At 35.2% G+C, this 23,292-nt stretch overlaps 3 protein-coding genes across 3 annotated transcripts in view; 1 reads left to right on the top strand and 2 right to left on the bottom strand.

The window, feature by feature from the left end:
- The window catches only part of LOC142336170 (ERO1-like protein beta), a 459,014-nt gene that overhangs the window by 232,163 nt on the left and 203,559 nt on the right, over nucleotides 1-23,292 (top strand). The window lies entirely within an intron of this gene.
- The window catches only part of LOC142346837 (uncharacterized), a 236,672-nt gene that overhangs the window by 84,122 nt on the left and 129,258 nt on the right, over nucleotides 1-23,292 (bottom strand). Inside the window, exons 8-12 of the mRNA XM_075398892.1 lie at nucleotides 15,926-16,022; nucleotides 15,250-15,462; nucleotides 12,965-13,061; nucleotides 12,605-12,651; nucleotides 11,921-12,037 (exon numbers count right to left, since the gene is read on the bottom strand). Of these exons, the coding sequence (XP_075255007.1) occupies nucleotides 11,921-12,037; nucleotides 12,605-12,651; nucleotides 12,965-13,061; nucleotides 15,250-15,462; nucleotides 15,926-16,022 (571 nt within the window). The remainder of the gene's footprint in view (nucleotides 1-11,920; nucleotides 12,038-12,604; nucleotides 12,652-12,964; nucleotides 13,062-15,249; nucleotides 15,463-15,925; nucleotides 16,023-23,292) is intronic.
- LOC142346820 (uncharacterized) lies at nucleotides 16,278-20,793 on the bottom strand. The gene is made up of 3 exons (XM_075398891.1): nucleotides 20,462-20,793; nucleotides 17,309-17,792; nucleotides 16,278-16,944 (listed from the first exon to the last, which is right to left on the bottom strand). Exons 1-3 carry the CDS (start codon nucleotides 20,583-20,585, stop codon nucleotides 16,311-16,313), a joined length of 1,242 nt encoding a protein of 413 aa, XP_075255006.1. The 5' UTR covers nucleotides 20,586-20,793; the 3' UTR covers nucleotides 16,278-16,310.

Raw genomic sequence — 23,292 nt, 5'->3', positions numbered from 1 at the left:
ATTTGCACGTTTCAATGTTGCTGTGATATTTTTGCTTAAGCGGCTATGACGTTTCCAGGAAAAGAGTCATATATTGTTAAATTGGACATAAAGTTATCCGCATTTATGCTTCGGTGCAAACGTTACAGGTGAAACTGTGAAAAAGAATGCGAGCAAAAAGTTGCGCATAAACTTGCAAAACTTTTTGATTTTCTGCCATTATTTTAAGATCAAAACGGAGACCTCTATATTTTTAGCTCTAAGTATATAATTCTGAAGTATTCGGAAAAACAACACACATATTCAGAGTGCACTGAATATCAGGGGCGCATAGACAATTGTATAAGGCGATTGTTGGCAAATCCAAACAATGTGTGTTCGAAGCCCTGTGTGGTCGAACTTTTCTCGTATATAGCATTAGAGTTGCGACTTATACTTTGCATGTTACAATGTTGCTATAACATTTTTGAGCCAGGCAGCTATGACATTCACAGTGGTACAAAAGGAAAAAACCATATATAGTTAAACTGAGACTAAAGTTACCCGCAATTATACATAAGTGCAGATGTTACAAGTAAATTGATTAAGGATGAGAGCAGCAATTTGCGAATAAACTTGCAAAAATTTTAGTTTGCTACTAATGATCCAAGGTCAATAGCGACAACTCTATTCTTAAGATCTAAGTTTGAGATTTTGAAGTATCCGAAAAAATACAGACATTTTTCAGAGTGCACCGAACATCATGGCCGCAAAGCTTTTCGAAAGAAGTTACCTGTAATTATGCATAGGATCAAACGTTACAGGTAAATTGATTAGGAAGGAACAGAGCAACAATTTGCGGATGAATTTTTAAGTTTTCTTCCAAAAATTCCAGATCAATACGAAGACCTCTAACTTTTATCTCTAAGTATAAAGTTTTAAGTGAGCAAAAAAAATCTGAAAAAAATGTGTAGAGTTTAAGGGCCGCATGGCCTAACGGATAAGGTTTCTGACTTCGGAGCAAAGAAATGGGATTTGGCACCCCTCTATGGTCGTATTCGCGTATATATGAGATCATAGTTGCCACCTATAATTTGCCTGTCAAAAAGTTGATAAGGTATTTTTCGGTTTTTTTCTGCCATGATGTTTACAGTGGTACAAAGGGAAGCAGCCACGTATTGGTAAATTAGATATAGAAAAACCAGCAATATTTCAGTGCAAACGTTACAGGTAAATTTATTGAGAAGGAAGCGAGCAAAAAAATTTGCGAATAAATTTGCAAAACTATTCAGACTCCGCAAAAATTTATTTACAAGAACAATACGGAGACCACAACATTTATCAGATCTACGCATCTAAAGTTGAAGCATCCGAATCAAAAAAGACCGATACTTTCAAAGTGCTGGCAACATCAAATGCGAATAGCCTAACGAATATGCCGTCTGCCATCGACTAAAAAGATTGGGGGTTCGAACCCCTCTTTGGTCGTACTTTACTCAGTTATAATTGCTACCTATAAATTGCATGTTACAATGTTGCTATGATACTTTTTGCTTAAGCTGCTATGACATTTACAGAGTTACAAAAGAAAAGAGCAATATATTGTTAAAATATTGGATAGGGCTTCAGACTTCTGAGGAGAACAATGTGGGTTCCAAAACGTCGTCGTACTTTTCTCGTAGATTTTACATTACTTAAATGTTGCTATATTAATAACGGAGTAGAGCAACAAATTGCGGCAAAATTTGCCAAAAATTCAGTTTTCGGACAAAACTCCCGAAATCAATAAGGAGACCGCTAATTTTACATTTAAGTATACAAATTGAAATTTCCGAAAACAACCCTGACACAGACATTTTAGACTGTTGTCTATATCAAAGCATCATAGCTTAAACGGATAAGGATTCTGACTTCGAATTAGCGAATTGGTGATTCGAATCACTCTGTGTTCGTGTTTTTCGTGTACATATGACATTATAGTTGCTGCCTATAATTTGCCTACTACAAGGTTCGCATGATATTTTTTGTGTATTCATCAACATTTACAGCGGTAAAAAGGACAGGACTGACATACTGTGAAATTGGACCAGAAGTTACCCGCAAATATGCTTCAGTTCAAACGATACAGATAAATTTATTAAGAAAGATCAGAGCAATAATTTACGGATAAATTTGCAAACTTTTTTATTTTTGTGGCATTAATTCAGGATCAATAAGGAGTCCTCTATTTGTTAGCTCTAAGTATATAATTTGGAAGTTTCTGAAGAGAACTCAGACACAGATATTCTTTAGAGTGTTGAACATATCAAGGCCACATAGCCTAAGGAACATATCGTCTGCCATCGATTAAAAAGATTGGGGGTTCGAACCCCTCTTTGGTCGTACTTTTCTCAGTTATAATTGCTACCTATAATTTGCATGTTACAATGCTGCCATGATAATTTTTGCTTAAGCTGCTACGACATTTACAGAGTAACAAAGGAAAAGTGCCATATATTGTTAAATTATGAGATAAGGCTTCAGACTTCTGATGAGATTGTGGGTTCAAAAAACGTCGTCGTAATTTTCTCGTAAACTGATATTATATTTGCTGCCTATAATTTGCATGTAACAATTTTGGTATAATATTTTTCAATTATGCGGCCATGGCATTAACGGTGGTACAAAAGAAAAGAGCCTCATAAAGTTATAATGGAAATAAAGTCAACCGCAAAATGCAAACGTTACATGTATATTAATACAGAAGGAGTAGAGCAACAAATTGCGGCAAAATTTGCCAAAAAAATCAGATTTCTGACAAAAATCACAAAATCAATACGGATACCGCTTATTTTACATTTAAGTATACAAATTGAAATTTCCGAAAAAAACCCAGACACAGACATTTTCGACTGTTGACTATATCAAGGCAACATAGCTTAAACGGATAAGGCTTTTGACTTCGAATTAGCGAATTGGTGATTTGAATCCCTCATTGTTCGTACTTTTCGTGTACATATGACATTATAGTTGCTACCTATAATTTGCCTATTACAATGTTCGCATGATATTTTCGTATATTCTGCAACGACATTTACAGCGGTAATAAGGACAAGACTGACATACTATTAAATTGGACATAAAGCTACCCGCAATTATGCTTCGGTGCAAACGATACAAGTAAATTTTTTAAGAAAGATCAGAGCAATAAATTACGCATAAATTTGCAAACTTTTTTATTTTTGTGACATTAATTCAAGATCAATAATGAATCCTCTATTTTTAGCTCTAAGTATGCAATTTGGAAAATTCCGAAGAGAAATCAGACACAGATATTCTTTAGAGTGTTGCCCTTATCAAGGCCGCATAGCCTAAGGAATTTATCATCTGCCATCGATTAAAACGATTGGGGGTTCAAACCCCTCTTTGGTCGTAATTTTCTCCGTTATAATTGCCACCTATAATTTGCATGTCACAAAGCTGCTATGATACTTTTTGCTTAAGCTGCTAAATTTACTTAGTTACAAAAGAAAAGAGCCACAAATTGTTAAATTATGGGATAAGGCTTCAGATTTCTGATGAGAAGATTGTGGGTTCAAAAACGTCGTCGTAATTTTCTCGTAATTATGACAATAAAGTTGCTGCCTATAATTTGCATGTAACAATGTTGGTTTAGCATTTTTCAATTATCCGGCCATGACATTGACAGTGGTACAAAAAAGAGCCTCATAAAGCTATACTGGAATTGAAGTTAAACGCATAATGCAAAGGTGCAAACGTTACACGTATATTAATAAAGAAGGAGTAGAGCAACAAATTACGGCAAAAAATCAGTTTTCTGACAAAACTCGCAAAATCAATACTGAGACCGCTTATTTTACATTTAAGTATGCAAATTCAAATTTCCAAAAAACCCAGACACAGACATTTTCGACTGTTGACTATATCAAGGCAACATAGCTTAAACGGATAAGGATTCTGACTTCGAATTAGCGAATTGGTGATTCAAATCCCTCTGTGTTCGTACTTTTCGTGTACATATGACATTATAGTTGCTACCTATAATTCGCCTATTACAAGGTTTGCATGATATTTTTTTGTGTATTCATTAACGAAATTTACAGCGGTAAAAGGACAGGACTGACATACTGTGAAATTTAACAAAAAGTTACCCGCAATTATGCTTCGGTGCAAACGATACAGGTAAATTTATTAAGCAAGATCGGAGCAACAATTTACGGATAAATTTGCAAACTTTTTTATTTTTGTGACATTAATTCAGGATTAATAAGGAAACCTCTTTTTTTTAGCTCTAAGTATATAATTTGGAAGTATCCGAAGAGAAATCAGACACAGACATTCTTTAGAGTGTTGCTCTTATCAAAACCGCATAGCCTAAGAGATACACCCCTGATTTCGAATCAGAAGATTAGATCACATTTTTCAATTATACCGCTATGACATTTACAGTACTACAAAGGAAAACAGCCACATACAGTTCAACTGAAAATCAATTTTCTCCAATTATGCTTAGGTGCTAACGTCACAAGTAAATTTATTGAAAAGGACAATGTTGCTATTAAATTTTTTATTTATGCCACTATAACATTACAGTGGTACAAAGGAAAAGAGCCACGTACAGTTCAGCTGGATATGAATTTAAACGCAATTATGCTTAGGAGCAAACGTTACAATTCAATTTATTGAAAAGGACGAGAGGAACAATTTGCGGATAATTTTGCAAAAGTGTTTAGTTTTCTACCAATATTTCAAGACCAACGCGGAGACCTCTATTTTCTAGCTCTAATTATATACTTTTGAATTATCCGAAAAAAAAGACAATCGGCATATTTATTTTCAGATAACAAAGCAACCGGCATAATACCCAAAATGACTCGAAGAGTAGTAAAAAATCATCTTTAACTAACCTTAACTGAATCGAAATATCAAAAACGACACGAGAAATATTTAAAAAAGTGCTTTTTAAAACTATGAAAGCATTTTAACACTGCTAACAAAACTTTCAGTTTACAGGTGTGAAGAGAGGAGGGAATCTGGTGCGGGCTAAAGGGTGGGCTCTGGTGCGGGCTAAAGGTAGGTATGTGCAGCATATACGTTTTCGGGGTAGCTGGCTTTGGGGATAGGCTGCTGGGGGAGAAGGTAGAGGAATGCTACTAGATGGCAGGGGTTAGATACGTTACGGGTAGATGTAATGGGGCTAGGTGAGTGAGCGCAGAACGTGGGCGGATAGGATGGCGAAGGGGGTAGGTGGGATTTTGTCTTTTTTGTAGAGATTAGGGACTAATAATGAAAGAAAACTTCAAAATGACATTTCGACCTTCAAAATTGCACCCATTTTATAATTACTACATTTTGGTAACTGAGCTACTATTAAAGTCCAATGTATGAAAACGGAAGTCAACGTTCAAATCAGAAAACAACGTTCGAACAGAAGGAAGTCCAAACACAAACCAAAAACTTGTCTCCGCTAAGAGAAAAATAGCCTGCAGAACACTGGAAACATATCGAAGAGCAGTAGAAAAATCTTTAAATTAGCTTTAATCAGCAAAAATGAAAAAAAAAAGAAATAACAAAAAAATCAAGTGACAAATTAAACACCAGAAAAAGTTTTTTTTAATCAGACACAATTTTTAGTGTAGAGGTGTGGGTAGGTTAGGGGTGGCGGGCTGTGGTAGTACGGTTGGAGAAAAGGTGAGATGGGGCTAGGGGGTAAGGCCGAAGGACGGCGTGTCGTTGGGGGGGGGGGGAGGAGGAGGTGCGGCAGGTAGGTTGGGGGAAAGTAGGGAATAAGTTGTGGGAAATTAGTGTCATAAAAAAAAACAAACAAAATGAACTTTCGATCTCGAAAATTACCAGCAGTCCTTCATTACTAGGTATTAGTAACTTCGATATTGTTAAAGTCCAATGTTTGTAAACGGAACAACTCAATGATGAAATTTGCCTCAGCTGAGCCGATAGAATACGGGAAAAGACTCCGTGACGCATGCAATACAACTCTTAACTAAGCTTACATAAATCGAAACAATCCCCCTCCAAGTGAAATGCCTACTAAAATTATATAATTTTTTCAAAACGACTAGAAACTTTTCATAACGACAATTCAATAATTTGCTGATGAGGGTAGGTGAGAAAACTGAGTGTAGTTGAGGCAGGAGTGTCTGCATTTGGCAAGTAAGGGATAGATGGGCAGCAGTGGCAAATGTGGGGAGGGGTTGGGTAGGTTAGCGAGGGGGTTTGCGAGTAGTTGACAGGGACGGAGTGCGTGGTTAGGTAAAGTATAGAGAGATTTTGGTAGGTAGGTGGACTATCTGTAGTTTATTTAAGGGTGAAGATTGTTATGGGGCCAGATCTTCTCAAAATTACCTTTTAAACCTAAATTTACAAGCAATTCCTGCTAACTATAAGCTAGAAACCAAGCTACTGATAAAGTCCAAAGTTCGAAAACAGAGGTGAGCGTTCTAAACAGAAAACGATGTTACCAACGAAAGAAGTCAATATACCAGCCATGAACAATAAATTTCGTCAGCTAATTATAAACTAATCTGGTATAAAATTGGAAGCTACTCCAACAGGCGTTCATTACACACTCTAAACTACAATTACTTCTATCAGAAACAACAAATATGAAAGACAAATAATGGAAAACTATTTTAAAACTAGAACAAAAATTGAAAATGTAGACGCAGTTTCTTGTTTGGTGTTATCGGAGAGGGAGCAGCGGAGGAGGGGCTGGGTATGTGGGGGATAGCTCCGTTCGTGGCGATGTTTCGTGGGCTTAGTGTTGAAATTAAGGGACATGATAGATAGGTGGGCGGTTGAAACTCAATTAGTCAACAAACTTGTTCCAGCTAAAAACCTGTAGAATACCATTATTCCTCATCGATTCGTAAAAACCTGATGAAAACCATTACAACTCAGTGAGTCGTATAAACACATAGAATCCCAATATCCTCTTCGGGTAGTAAAAACCTGGCAAGATTTTGGCAACACAAGGCCAGAAAGAATTCGGCAGTGTTAGCTGCAAAAAAGAGCGAAATCGGAAAAACATTGGATCACAAAACCTGGATGACATCCGGTAGAAAACTGGAAGCGACTCTAACAGTCGTTTACGATAAACTCTAAACTTTCAGAAACATCAAAGATAAAAGAAAAAATGGATAACTTCTTCAAAACTATAGAAAAAAAATGAAAATGTAGACGTAGCTTTTTGTTTGGTGGTATCGGGGTGGTAGAAGGAGGGATAAGTATTTGGGGGTAATAGGTGCAATCGTGGCAATGGACTGGGTAAGATAGGTGATAGGTGGGCGGGAGTAGGTAGGTAGCAGTAGTAGGAAGGCTGGGTGTTGTTGGGGGGTGTAGTTTGGATTGGGGAGAACTGTTACGGAAGAAAACCTCTGAAATTGACCTTTTGACGTTGAATTTTGCCAGCAGTTCCTAATCACTTTACACTACATATTAAGCTACTGTTACAGTCCAAAACCCAACACTTCTACAACAGTCAACGTTCTAAAATACAAGAATATGTTTGAAAAGAAAAGTCAAAAATCAATTAGTCAACAAACTTGTTCCAGCTAAAAGCCTGTAAAGTACAATTATACCTCATCGATTCGTAAAAACTTGTAGAAAACCATTACTACTCATTGAGTTGTAAAAACCTGTAGAATGCCATTATTCCTCATCGATTCGTAAAAACCTGTTGAAAACCATTACTACTCAATGAGTCGTATAAACACACAGAATACCAATATCCTCTTCGGGTAGTAAAAACCTGGCAAGGTTTTGGCAAGGCAAGGCCAGAAACAATTTGGAAGTGTTAACTGTAAAACAAGAGCGAAATCGGAAAAATATTGGATCACAAAAACCTGGATGGCATCCGGTAAAAAACTGGAAGCGACTCGAACAGTCGTTTACGATAAACTATAAACTACACTTATTTCTTTCAGAGACATCAAAGATAAAAGAAAAAAATGGAAAACTTTTTTAAAACTATAGAAAAAAATTGAAAATGTAGACGTAGCTTTTTGTTTGGTGGAAACGGGGTGGTAGAAGAAGGAGGGATAAGTATTTGGGGGTAATAGGTGCGTTCGTGGCGATGGACTGGGTAAGATAGGTGATAGGTGGGCGGGAGTAGGTAGGTAGCAGTAGTAGGAAGGGTGGGAGTTGTTGATGGGTCTATTTTGGATCGGGGAGAACTGTTACGGAAGAAAACCTCTGAAATTGACTTTTTGACATTGAATATTGCCAGCAGTTCCTAATCACTTTACATTACATATTAAGCTACTGTTACAGTCCGTTACCCAACACTTCTACAACAGTCAACGTTCTAAAACAGTTCTAAGAATATGTTTGAAAACAAAGAAGTCAAAAATCAATTAGTCAACAAACTTGTTCCAGCTAAAAACCTGTAAAATACCATTATTCCTCATCGATTCGTAAAAACCTGTAAAAAACCATTACTACTCATTGAGTCGTAAAAACCTGTAGAATACAATTATTCCTCATCGATTCGTAAAAACCTGTAGAAGAACAAAACTCATCTTCGGGTAGTTAAAATCTGGCAAGGTTTTGGTAAGACAAGGCCACCAAACATTTGGAAGTGTTAGCTGTAAAAAAGGAGCTGTAAAAAATCGGAAAAATATTGGATGACAAAAAACGCCATCATGATGTTAAAAAGGTCTTAGCTCCGCTACGTGTCGTGCTCGTTAAAACAGCATCCCTGTAGGGAGTCAAAGGACTTTTTACACATGGCCAGGCCTGGCAAAGAAAATAATTATCATTCTGAACCGAAAAAAAACCTTGACATAAATCTTTCCACAGCTGGCAAGGAGATCTAAGAGGATATCATTTTTGAAGTAATTATACGAGTGTTATGAAGTTTTGACCGAAATAAAATTTTCAAACCACATTACTCTTTTTATTAGAAATCAAAACTGAATTTGAGAAACTATTATTAAAACTACCTAACGAAAAATTGAACGCTCTTGAAGGACAAAATCTATGGATAATAACGCCTCTCATTCGCAATTTTGCTGATACATTTTATAATGTGCAAAATTGTTATTAAAGAAAGACCGACCCACTGCATTTAAATTGCCTCTTGGGCTCTCAGTACAACGATTGATGTCACCTGAACTTAGCTACACTCCCAAATGAAGCCAATTTAACGCCAAACTAACATCCAAAAGGATAAATTTCCCTGAAACAAAAAAAAAAATTTAAAAAAACATCTAGCAGTAGGATTTAAGAACATATACGATTCAACTTAGAGTCCTTATATCTTAAAGAATTAACAGAAAACACTAATTAATTTAAGACCGTATATCTTAAAAATTTGGCTGTATGGTCTATATCTTAACGAAAATTTAATTACTGTCAAAAAAGTAAAGCCTGAAAGAGTCAAAAATGTGAAATCATTTTTGTCTATAGCAGGTGGGTCATTTTTTGGGCCGGGAAACAATTATGAAATTCAGCCGTTATTGGTGACATGGTGAATCTTTTTACGTCATCGAAACTCCATCGGATTTTTCCGCTATTGAATTTTTACAGCTCTTTTACAGTTTCCTAACAACTAAAAACTCTTAATGAGCTGAAAGGTTTAAACCTGACCCTGAATGGTTTAAACCATCAAACATATCATTTTAATCCTGAATGCTCAGGTTTTTACAAACATATCAACAGTCGGATGACCACTTTTTTTTAAAGAAAGGCACTTTCGAAAAACGTAATATAGAGCAAAAAATAGGGATTTGAGGTGCTCGTCGAGGAGAAAAACATCAATAACAATTATGCAAATTTAGCAACTTTTCAAAGATTTACAGAAACAACAGACCCAAATAGAGGATGAGGATTTTTTAATCGAATCATAGACTATTTTTGAAGGAAAAAAATTGACTTTGCTAAATGTCGCCCACATCTTCCCTCATGATAACAACTTCCTGTCTTCTTATGGGTAAAACCATTCCATGCTCATTAGGAATCTATTTCATAAATTCAATCTGACATAATAACAATGAAGGTAGCCGTATTGGAATAGAAGATGTAAAAACTGAAAATCTATCCCCCAATGGTTGAAATAACCCCTGAAAACTACACCAAACTAATGCGAAAGAATATCATAGCTTGCCAAAGCAAAATAAAAGTGAAAACACAGAAAAATGTTCGGGTTACTATCAATCGTAAAAATATCACAGCTTGCCGAATATAAAAACAAAATATTTTTCTTAAATAGAGTTCTTTTCATTCTATAAAACAAAAAAATCAGCGATTCCGGAGCAATTCTATTAAATAAAGAAACAAAAATCATCAATTCCGGCCGTGCCTGCATCTGATGTGCCCGGTGGGAGAAATCTTATTCAGGGGACTTCTCAAAGATTGATTACAGGCTGTCTCCAAAGCTTAAAAAACAGCAAAAACCAAAAACAAATCCTTGAAATTACAATTTTTCTATTGTTGTCTAAAACCATATATTCTTTCACTGTCTACGTAATCATGGAATATTTTAAGCTCACAGTTCAAAAACAAGAAGAATATTAAAATATCATACTTAGCATTACAGTGCAGAGGTATACCCAAATCGTCACGGGCAGATATGCCCGATGTGCGTATCTCGTGTTCGTTTTTACTATGTTAATACATTGAAAGTGGTACAATATTGCGGAAAATAGCTACTTTAGCAGAAACCGGCAAAATGGAAGGGAATATCGTATCCCGTGTTCGCAAAAGTGTCCTAATCTTAGCCGCGAAATACAAGTACAAACTCAATAACCGATTTTTCGCGCGAGTTGTATTACGCATCCGCTCAATTTACGTATCAATTTTTCGCACGCAATGTAGCTCGATTTCGCATATAATCCGCAATTAAGCCTAAATTAATTACTACTTATTTAATTAAGCCTTACTTATTACTACTAGTAGTATTTTATTACTACTTTATTACTACTTATAGTACTTTGTTACTACTTATTACTACTTATTAGTACTATTTATTACTACTTATTAAAATTGGCCAGTCCCACATTGATATACAAAGCCTTTGATGTGCGAGGGATTTTTCGGAAAAAAATCAGTTTTTGTGGTTGCATGTATCTAAAGTACTTTAAAGCTTTGAAAGCTTCAATTAAATTTTTATAAAAGTGCTTATTGCATGCTCAAAATGCGCGCGAATAATAGACCTCAATTGAGCGGAAACGTACTACAAGATTTGTTACCTACTTTTCTCACCGAATGTTCTTTTATTTCGCAAAATTGGCGGAACCCCTTTTGCGAAAAGTAAGATACAAAGGATGTCATCTAATTTCGTTCATTGTATGTAACTAATTTTCGAGCCAATTTTACTAAGGCGGAAATTTTGGGGTATACCTCTGCATCGTAATGAGTCAACGGAGACTTGGCAACAAAGTTCGGATGCTTAATTTGAATTTCCTAACAATTGCTCTATAGTTAAAACGAAAGTTAATTTTGCGAAAAAAGGTATTATAACCATTCTATCGTATAATGCGGCTCAGCGAAAAATCTGCGTGTTCAGCTGGCTTAAAAGTGTGGAGTTTTCAAAAGAGCTTTAGCGCAACGAAGCTACAGTTCCGAGGTAAAGAAAAGTTTAACTAACAACTGATATGAACAAATGTTTCAAAAAGACGAGTAGTAAGAACAATCCCTTTTGGTGAAAAAACTTTGGATTTAGGCGACGAGGAGACGTGGATGCAACAAGTATGAGCTGATGAGAACCAGCTGTCAAAATCTAGCGTCAAATTATAGCAACAATTACGATCACAGGAAAAATGTCAATGGCAAAAATCAATTCAGAATTCAGTTTTTTGCTCCTTAAGATTGTTGAAAACATTTCACGGTAAAATCATTGGTTTAATAAAGACAAAACCGAAATCAGTGGCCATAAAAGAAAGTTTTGAAGTTTTTAAAGATGCCTCAGGTTTTTCGTTTTGTAAAAATTATGGTGTGCACTTACCCTCTCCAGTTCTTCTAGCATTCGCTTTCTCTCCAGCCTCTCCAGAATGATCTCTGAATAGGCGGGTGGATTGTAGGGAATCACAGGTGGAGGAATCTCATACTTCAAATAGTGCTCCTACAACAATAAATCGTATTTTAAAAGAAAATTTTAAAAAAAGTAAACACTCCCTTTCTCTCGGCGATTCCCTTCCTTTCCCATTCCCTTAAGAAGGCCATATAATTCCTTATTAGTGCAAGAACACACAGTGGTTTTTTCACAAGGGTTAGTGAAGACATTTTTTTACGAAAAAGAGGAAACATATCTAGAAATTCTCCGTAAATTTATCCTTTATGTTCATAGAATCCAATAACACGCTTTAATGAGACTACACTTTTTGGGGTGGAAAATTTTATAATTTTGAAAAACTTTTTGCTGAACTGGTTCCGATAACACTAATTAATCAGCAAAAAATTTGTTGTTTATGATGCAAATTAAACTCAAATTTAGGAATTTCATTTGACATTATAGGAACTCAAAGCAATTTCAGATGGGAATATGTGCTGATAAAAATATATTAAATCTTTGATTCACAGTACGAATATATCGCGTTAATTGACTCCAAGCTCAACAGTCAGATCGAACTGCGCAAGCTCAGAATTAAATGATTAAACGGGTGGTGATTAATTGAATTGTTCTACTTACAGTTCTAAGGTCATCGTATGATTTCTTCAAGGGAGCTGACGAATAAGCTGAAATAAAACAGTGCTCTGTTCATTTCCAATCAATAGCTAAATCAAAAAGACAGCAAAAACGCCATTTATAAAAGACTAGTTGTTTGTAATTTAAAAAATATAAAAAATACAGTCCATGTTATCACGACAGAACAAATCAAAAACTGGTTGAACTAATGCCATTAGATAGCAAAAATTAACATTGAAAAAACATCGCAGAGCATTCTAATTTAGAAAATCAAGTAATGATTAACAAGCATAGTCAAGATTTGATACAAAAATTTCATGCTAAAAAGAAGAGTTCATATTTAACGAGCAATTTTTTAACTACCTCTGGATAGTTTGTTGTCCAGAGCCGCTGCTGTCTCGTAGTCACTTTCTTCATCTTCAGAAAAGTTCACCACTTTTCCAGAGTCCTTATAGTTGCCCTGGAACACAAAATAGTAATAAAATATAAACTATTTCAAGAGATAACAACCTAACATACCTCATCTCTCAGAGATATGGACAGCATAGCAGCTAAGAAGTCATTTTGTGCGAGCACTTTTAGGTTTGACCTCTATAACACTTATAGCTTGGTCCAATTATCCTAGACATCGAAAAAATATTACCATGATGCAAGAACACGTCATAATACTGAAGGAGTCAAACAAGAAAGAGTTGCAGGGCAATAAACTTTTCTTTCGATAAAGCGAAATGACTCTTTCTATCTCGTGCGTGGTACATGAGGTTCCAATATTGTCATAGACCAGTAACTATAAATTTTGAAAATTACCACAGAGATTTTGGGTTAATCCAGCGTTGCAAATTACCAAAAACTCGCCTAGACAGTTTTGTAAAAACTTTTAGAAACCAATTACATCAGTTTCAACTGCAAATGATTTTAGTCACAACAACCAATAAAATTAGGAGAAAAATTACCCCTTTTCCACCGATTCTTCCTTTTATCATCCCCCAAAGAAATTTTGGAGGTATTTTTTGAAAACGTTTACCAGGAAAATATCCGTAGCAGATAAGATGCTTTTTCTGTTTGGTTGTGTGCACAAGTGTGTGGTGTACAAAATTTCCGAACACAATTAAGTATAAGTAAATATTAATTCTCCACTATAATCTTTGGAAAGCATGATCTACAAAAATTTTAGTTCTTAAAACAAGAAAATAACCTGCATAATAAAGATTTAAAAAATCTGCATGAGACTGATTTATTTTACGCACAAATCAAGAAGTGAAACGAGGAGAATTCAGTCGAAAGGTCACATCGGTCAGGAAAAAAACGATCAAGAGAAAATTGCATTAAAGAAGACCAACAGAACTCAAATAATTACTACAACCTTACTTTGAGAGCCATTAATTAATAGGACCTCTTCTCTTTCTTTTGTACATCAATGATCTTCCGACGATTGTCAAAAATTGTGAAATTACCTTATTTGCAGACGACACAAAGATTTTTGGAGATTATAATGAAAACAGTCATCTAGTGGAGCTAAATAAAATTTCGGAATGGATGAAAAACAACAAACTTACACTGAACGAAGCTAAAACACAGTTCATGTTGGTTGGAAAAAAAGCTGAACAATCAGGCTATTTAACCTGGAATAACACTGAAATTCAAGCCAAAACAGTTGTGAAATATCTTGGCGTCCTCATTGACTATCGACTTGACTTCAGAGAACATGTAAATTTTATCGAAAAACAATGCGCAAAATTCATAACTATTTTATATCAAACACGCAAATTTCTAGACAAAAACCTTCTAGTTAAAATTTTTAAACAATATGTTCAACCTCGTTACCAATACGGAATATTAATTTACGGAACCACAACCAAGTCGATCTTAACAAAGTTACAAAGACAACAAAATTTTTTTCTCAGAATAGTCTTTCAATTAAAGAAATCAGACGAGGTTCGTACGACAAGAAAAAAGCACGCAATAGCCTCAATTTTTGAACTACACGTATATGAAGTATTTAAGTTACTGGTTTCAATCCTACGCAGAACCCATCCACATGAATCAGTCAACAGGTTCTTAGAAAAACGTGAAGTTGAAAAGTCATTAAATGATACAAAGAGACTAAAAAGTTTACCTACCATTCATAAACTTACTAAGCAAAACAGAAAACGGTTATCAGTCAGAGTTCGCTTACTATATAACGTTCTGGCACAGTTTGACGAAACAATAATAAGAAAAGCAATTGATTGTGAACAGCAAAAGTTGAATGATTTTCTTCATAAAGTTAGGGACAACTACATTTTAGACTCGGAAGTTTTTAATAATTTGTTTTGGTAATTGGTTCATTTAACTGGGTTCATTGACGTTTTTCACTAGCATTAGAACAAGTATTTGCAATTGACGATTTTTTTTTTCCAAAAAATGCAAAGTCAAAGGAAAAATATGGGAAAAGAAGCTCTAAAGCGGCCCCTCACACAGGCTTTCAGCCTTTTGGTGCTCGCGCGGTATACATGAATGATGACTGTATTCTTTGTATATCGCAAACGAATTTATTATTTATTATAATATCATCCAAAAATTGTTTACAAATCAGTAACTAGATAAGATTTTAATCTTTCGATGTATGGAAGGGGGTCGGTGCATAAAAGCTAAAAAAAACTACTAACATATTCTTCATCTTCGTCGTAATCGGAGTCTGCTGTTCCGTAATGCTTCTCCACCACGTATGTCTTGCCATTAGCAGTCCCATTGGTGACACCGTTTGACCTCTTCTTTTTCTTAGCCCTGCCTCGCTTTGACGTGGTAGTGGGTCTGGTGGGCATGAATTGCTGTTCAGTCGCAGCCATTGGTTCACTTCCCTTCAGAAGATCACGGTCAACCTTAAAAGTCACAGTGGAAGAAGAAGATTTACTTATCCATCTCATACATAGCAGCTTTAGTAGCTTTATAAAAAAGAGTAGCTTTATAAAAAATAGAAACTTTATAAAAAAAAATAGTAGCTTTATAAAAAATAGAAGCTTTATAAGAAATATTAGCTTTATAAAAAAAACAGTAACTTTATAAAAATAGAAGCTTTATAAAAAAATAGTAGCTTTATAAAAAAAGAAGCTTTATAAAAAATAGACGCTTTACAAAAAATAGTAGCTTCATAAAAAATTGACTTGAATGCATGACCAAAATGGGTCGGCGAAAACGTGTCAGAGGGATAAACAACAACTTAAGCACTTTAGAAAATTTCCAAGCCAGATCTAAATTAAGTGTAAAGAGAGGACCCTAATAAACACTTTGAAGGGACAAAGTGTGCAAAAAGAAAGTGAACAAAACAGGGCAGCGCAAACTTACTTTTCGTACGACAAATGGAGGTTTCTGAGAAAGGCCACTCATTTTGAGAGATGACATGGACTTTGATCGGCTAAGAGCACGAGTTGGAGAGGCGGACCTGAAATGATAAGACTTGAACCAAATTGCAAATTCAATTCTCTGAAGACTCTTTGCAAATTCAATTCTCTGAAGACTCTTTTCCAAAGAGCACCAAATTACAAGTGATCCATTATTACCGGTACCCAAAGCTGAGAGAGAAATTGTGAGTTCATTATATATTAACTTAAATCTGATCAATGCTCACGCTGCTCTGATCATTTCTGATTCAGAGATCGAATTGTGTCCCAATTACTCACAAAAATAATAAGGAGCGGAGGTAGAAAAGCAAACGCGAACTGCTAATAAATCAACAATCATCATAATAGAAAACAGATAGAGCATGACAGATACAAATGACAGATGATAAAGATTCGGAGAGAAATTTGAACCCGAAATGCTTGACAATTTTAAACTTCGGGTTATCTCTTTTGCAGGACAACTTAAAAACGGGCACAACGTTTGCATCTACTGGTTGCAAATGAGTTCCAAGAGGTGCTGTTTTTGATCTTTTCCTTGTAAAGCGCAACTGTTGGTGACCTTTGATAAACTTTCCTAATCTTGAACGAGTTGAAGCCGTTGGCGTTAGTTTTAATCTAATTGTTCGAGATTTAACTTTGATTGGTTCCGATAAAATAGCTTTAAGTTTCTCTTCAATGACTTTTGATTCTTTCGTCTCAGTGGGTACTTTTTCGGCTACATCACGTTTTGGCTTCGAGAGTCGAGGTCTGTCACCGGCTCCTGCGCTGGCTTTGGAGTCATTCGATCTCACTCGCTGAATTGGCACGTTATCCTCAATTCTATTTCCGGCAAGATTGGATGGGTTGACGTCAGTAATTGTATTGTGCTTGTTAGCAGGTTGGATTACAGGCGAACTTTCATGTACGGAGTCTGTTTCGGAAAATTCATATGAAGAGATAGGATAATTCACAAGTGCCTTTGGCCTGTAAGAATCGGTTCTCAATCTTAAGGAACTACCGAGATATTTTACTATCTCTGATTCTGAATAATGTCATGCCTTTTTAATCTGAACGAAAACTGGAGTGACATTCAACAGCACAAAGAGCGAAATAACGAAAGAAACTAATTTCCTGAGCGACAGCAACTCTTACTTTTTATTATATGTAGCCTAATAATTCAAAAATTGCTTAGCTATACAGAGATTTAATAACTTTATAAAACATTGCAAAATTTGATATGTTACTCTAATTGAAAACGAAAACCTAATGAGAATTAAACATGAAGCGGCACCTTTCAGTCTTAAAAAATAATTGATTTCAATTCTAAAAACCAAAGCTCAAGAGAAACCGATTCTTTTGTTCTTGCTCAAAACTCTCCGTTGTTTCAGGCCACACTTCAGTATATAAATCATTGCAGTTAGATTCCAAAATGTTTGTTTCTGTTTGATCAGTGGTACTATTTCCATCTTCAGCCGTGGAGACATTCACTCTCATAGAAGCATCGGGTAAATCAAGGCTTCTTAGTGATGCAACGCTCAGTTTTTCCCAATTTTCCTGCGCTATCTGGCACGACTCCAATGATGATCTACGTTTTTTGGCCATGTATGCTTCCTCGAAGCAATGAAGCAAGCTCAGGTTCTTAACTGGCGATCTGGACTTTCCGGCTTTGTCTGAATTGTTTTCGAGGAGACTTTTTTGTTTGTTATGGACCATCTGGAAGAATCGGTTTCTGGTACTCGAGTAGACGTCCGTACGAACAGAAATTACGTCATCAACGTCTTGACATTCTCCAAATATTGGACTTATTGGAAGATTTTGTAACTGCTCCTTGTCTTTGTGTACCAGTTTCAAACCAAAGTAAAGCATCTTTAAAAACTTAGCACAAGACTTTAATTCTCAAATAGCTGGACAAACTAGAGAATTAACAAAACATAACCACTAACGTCGGGCGAATTGCTCTCAAACGACCGGCGAACGGTTGGCTTCGTCAGTAGCCAGCCACGGTTTAGTGAGGCGAGCTTTAGCTTGATTCGACTCTTCGACTTTTTAGTTTTCTAGCCTTGTTAGTAAATAAATCAAATAAAAACTGATATTCTAAAAATTTGCAAAATATTGCAAAATCTAAAAGAAAAGCTTCCAGATTTCACAGTGAAAAAGTTCAAAACTATTTTTTGTCTCTGGAGTTGTGTCGTGTAACCCATCTGCGAGACTTGAAAAGCTTTGTTGGCCAGTAATAATCGTTAAACTCAGAAAAGGACAAAAATATTCGAAAATTTTGAAAACAATCGCAAATTTTAACAAAATCTTGCTGTAAATCAAGATATTAAAATCTTTAAAACCATTTCATCTCAAGAGACTATCCGTTATCCCTTTTTCAAGCTTTAAATAGTTTCACTGGCTCATAGAGATCCATAAACTTGCAACATGATAAAAATTTTACGAAAATTTGAAAAAAAAAATTTATCCAAAAATTGCTCAGGCTGGAGTCATTAAAACATTAATAACCATTCAATTAAAACCAAGAACTATGCAACAGCTTAACATCAAAACTTGGAGGAGGTCCCTACGACCCTGGTACCGGAAAAAATGATATAAAATTCAAAAAGATTAAAAAAAAACTTGAAAAAATTGCAAATATTTTTTAAAAATTGCTGATATTAAAATCTTGAAAAACGTACCATTAGAAGCTATGGAGCAAGCTATAATCAAACCTTAGAGGACGTTATGTGGCTCTTGAGGGTAGTGAAAACTAAGAAAGAACAAAAAAATTCAAAAAAACTTAATAAAATTGCAAGTTGCATAAAAAACTGCTAAAATTTGTGATAATGAAAGTTAAAAACTAATCCATGGCCAAAAACAATTTCCAGTAATTTATTGTCAAACCCTATTGGAGATTTCCTGTTAGGCTGAAAAACCTGAATAATGACAATAAATGTAAAAAAAAAATGAGCTAAATGTAAAAAAAAAGATGCTAAAATTTGTAGTGTTGAAATCTTGAAAAACATTCCATTACATCTGAGGTTTATCAGAGGTTACTACATATCACAATAACCACTAATAAAATTTTTACAAAAATCACACCAATTTCAGCGCACTTTTCATCTGACTTATAGCAGTCAATTGCCGCCACTTTTAGTTGCCCAACTTTGAGTTCAGCTGCTTAAAATTAAAAATGACAAAATTAGATCACGCAAAAACTAAACAAACGGCGTTAAAGTCACTCTAAAAAGTAAAAAAAAACTAGAAAAATGAAAAAGTCGAAAATGAAACAAAGGACGTAAAAGTCACTCGAAAAGACAAATCGTTCAAGCGAAAATTTTGCATAAAAATCCCTACCCTTTTACAATATTAAGATCCTGAAAAACATTCCATTACATCTACAAATTATGCAGTAACCTATTATCAAACCATAGATGGGGTTATATGGCTCTTGAGGCTAGAGAAACCTAAAAAATGTCAAAAATTTTCAAAAAACTTGAAAAAAGGCAAAATTTATAAAAAATTGCCGAAATTTGTGACAAAAGTTAAAAACCAATCAGTGATCAAAAAACATCTTCCAGTAGCTTATTATCAAACGCTAACGGATATTTTCTGTTAGACTGAAAAACCTGAATAATGACAATAAATAATAAAAAACTGAAAAAAAATTAAAAGTTTCGTAAAAAAGATGCTAAAATTTGTAGTGTTGAAATCTTGAGAAACATTCCATTACATTTAGAAACTATACAGTAACATATTGTCAAACTCTAGAGGCGATTTCTTGGCTCTTGAGGCAGGAGAAACCTAAAAACCGACAAAAAAAACTTGAAAAGTAAAAATTTTATCGAAAAATTGCTAAAATTTGTGATAATAACTAGTTTAAAACTATTCGAATTAAAACTTTTCAGTGACTTGTTACTAAACCGGGGGCTCATGGAGAGGGAGGGGGCAGTAGTGGGGTGAGCGGCAACAGCGGGGGGGGGGAATAGTGGCGGGGGGTCAACAGTGGGGGTGTCTTCAACTTCTCTTCCGCTCTTCACTCCATAAGTATCCAAAACAGTTTGAGCTGAAACAGAGCTGAAAGGCTCTAAGAGCACTTAATGCCCGCTGGGCGCTACCTGTTTATCCCGTTTTTGAGGACGAAAAGTCAAAAGCGTCAAGCGAAAAATCGCACAAAAAGACCGACAGGACTAATATAATTGCTACCAATTTTGTTTGAGAGCAATTAAACATTGTTAGTTTCATTACTTGAAATTGATATGATGTGACCAGTTGAGTAAACCATCGCTAAAAATGGTCAGCCCGATTCGGTTAATTAACGGTTAATTAATAAACAATTATTAATCGGCCCGATTAATAAAAAAATAAAAATCAGCATATTTCCATTTTGCGGAGCCACTAACATTAATTTAGCTTCGAATTGTTTTCAGTTATCACTTGACATCATATAATGTTACTTAATTAATTCAGAAATTTTCTTTATCTTAGGCGTCAATGGAGACCAAAAAAATAGATTTGAAACAGTTCGATGTTTGCTGCTTGGCATCTGAAGCTTCTTCGGCCACCATAGATCCTGGAACTTTAACAAAAGTCGACCTTGACCCAACTTTAATCTCCTCCTTGTCATTCTCCCCAGAAGATGTCATCACAGGTGGGTGCGTTTCGCAATCGCCTCTTTCAGTTTGAACAGCTGCCGATTTTTTACTACACAATCTAATTTTGCCCCCTTTCACTGAGCTTTTGCTGGCGTACTCTTTGCGTTGCAAACTTTTACTCCGAGCTCGAGCGCTTTGAGAACCAATTTTTAAACCTTTGCAGGCTCTCACTGAGCAAAAAGAAAATCCTCCAGCTACAAGAAGCTCTAAATACGCAAGTTGAAAAAAATTGCTCCGAATTCAAATTCAATAGGAATTATCTTCCAAGAAAAATAGCCAGCTTGCTTCAGATGTCATACTATGACATCAGCCGGTACGCACTAAGGATATAAAAACAATAGTTTCTGGAAAAGTTCTTCAAAAAAATTTTAGGAAAATTGAGACAAAAAACTCAAACCCCATTGTGTGAACAGACCCTAAAACAAGTTACAATCCGTTACACATGTAGCCAGGATTAAATTTTCACAGATAATACAAAAAACGAAAAATGCCGTATTTTCTAAACAAAAAATTCTTTTTTCTGATCCGTTGTTAACACCAAAAAATTAAAATCAACTCCCAATATTTGCTCAGCTTAAACAGTAAATTAACACCCAAACCTGTAACTTAAACTTCAGCCTGCCAGAACAAATTTTTGCCTCGAAAATATTACAAAAATCAGGCAAAAGAAATGCGGACAGAACATTACGAGCGTCTAATGGTATCAAAATAGTAGTTACGAAGCATTTGACTGGCACTTGCTCTCGTATTTTCACGCCCAGTGCGGAAAGCGCTTAAATTTCATGTAAGTAGTTTCCACACGGTAACTGAATAGCCTGATACAGTAAAATATGTGATTAATAGTTATGACGCGCATTTCACAAAATTTTAACTTAAGTGAAGATAAGACTAACAGACAGATAACACTAAGACACTTTTATCAAAATTTATTACTAAAATGAGGGATTTACTGCACCTAATTGCACTGTGGAAAAACTGGAACAATCGAAAAACAGTGGAAAATGGAACTTCAATCTGAATTTAGTCAGAATCTGAATTTGAGTTGATTTCAGAAAATTTCAAGCACTACATCATCAGAGCCTTTCAAAAACAGCGGGAAACAACACACTTTTGAAAAAAAGCAGGTGTCAAAATAATTGAATTAATAGCAGTCGTTTATAACCCTTATTCATTATCTACCGTCTGTAATTAGCACTGTTCGAAAAGTATTATTTTTAAAAAATCGCAGAAGATGAACCATTACATAGGAAAAAATTGATACGTCGACAAGATTAAAGTCAACTGATTGTTGGCCAGCCTGGAAATTGACAGAAGTAACTGCAGCGCTCAACTCAATTCATAATTGAGCACAGAACACTTCATAATATGTGAACACAGAAAAAAACATAGCCAGCAAATTGCCGGAAAATAGCTGCAGCTGAACCGCTTGACGCACATTGGGATTGAAACAGAAAAAGAAAAAAATGAGACAAAAATTGACAGAATTTTTTTAAGTGTCAAAGTGTTCTGATTTGGTGTGTAAATTCTGCATATTCGGCTAGATTCTAAAATTAAACTTCATTCAGCTTCAAAAATGATCGCTATTAAGCATAATACTAATGCCAGCTATCAATCGCTCTAATGAACTTTGATAACCTAATGCTTTATGACTTAATGACCGGGCTTATATGTTTATCCCGTTTCAATTGATTTTGCTCTTTTGACTTTGACCGTATTCACTACATTACGTAATTCAATGCGTGAAATAATTTAAAATCCATTCAGTTGAAACAGTGAGTGAGTTAGGTCAGAAGTCAGGCGTGAAAATGTGACTTTGTAAACGAAAAACGTGATCAAAAGGTTGAGCGATTTTAAAAAGGAAAGCGCTTAAATAATAGCCTTTGAGAAGCTGACGGCGGCTATTAAACATAAAATCAATTAATTAGTGGAGCCCATTATTATTATAACACAATTATTTCTTACTAATTAATTCCAAAATTATGGTACTTAAATGGAATGAGAAATTATCATCGATAGCGTACAATTTTCCCTAACATCCACCTGAAAACTTTTAAGAAAACCCTTTCATAAAAATTTCTACTTTTAACAACTTTTGAATGCTACTACTCAACATCTTTTTCCGGTCATTATTCTACAAGGTCAAAAATGACAGAACAAAAAAGTCAGCCTAGCATAGATTTACATCCTTTCCCTCAGTACATGAGGGTGGAACAAAAGGAACACTATACAACTTTCATCCTGTTGATAGTAGCTCAATGACTGCGCTGTTTGCCTTTGTTTTCTGTTGACGCCTTAGAGAGAGACGCTTTAGACTTAGCTGTCTGCTTACTCGATGAAGTTTTCGCGATTCTCTTGAAATTGTCAATCGTTTCATTTGGGTTTTGTCCTTGTTTCGGTTCTAACTTGTTTAAATCAGGACCATTATTCTGATTAATGTTTTCGCCTTCATTTGGCTTACTTTGGTCCACTCCATTGCTATACACATGAAATAAAATTTTACAAAAACAATGTCTACAGCGTGGACTTCAAGTGATGTACAGACAAAACTCGCATTAAAATTGAAATAATAGCAACATTTTAAATACAAATTGAGCGCAATTTAGCTACACAAAATTGCCAACTAACTGCCTAACGACAAATGCCAAGATTGCGTTTGTCAACCTGTAGCATGAAAATACCTAATCACCGCGTTACAACG

This window comes from Convolutriloba macropyga, chromosome 1, assembly GCF_964194025.1.
Source record: "Convolutriloba macropyga chromosome 1, txConMacr16.3, whole genome shotgun sequence".
NCBI classification, from domain to species: domain Eukaryota; kingdom Metazoa; phylum Xenacoelomorpha; order Acoela; family Convolutidae; genus Convolutriloba; species Convolutriloba macropyga.
The sequence above is the reverse complement of the archived record's forward strand: the minus strand, read 5'-3'. Positions and strand labels throughout refer to the sequence as shown.

Bases quoted from the DNA above. Each gene is read 5' to 3' on its own strand.
- LOC142346820 (XM_075398891.1), bottom strand. From the start codon at position 20,585: ATGACATCTTCTGGGGAGAATGACAAGGAGGAGATTAAAGTTGGGTCA. The intron at 17,793-20,461 runs GTTTCAAATCTA...TGGTACACAAAG, and splicing joins CAAGCAGCAAACATCGAACT to ACAAGGAGCAGTTACAAAAT. The intron at 16,945-17,308 runs GTTTCTCTTGAG...CGATTCTTACAG, and splicing joins GAGCAAGAACAAAAGAATCG to GCCAAAGGCACTTGTGAATT.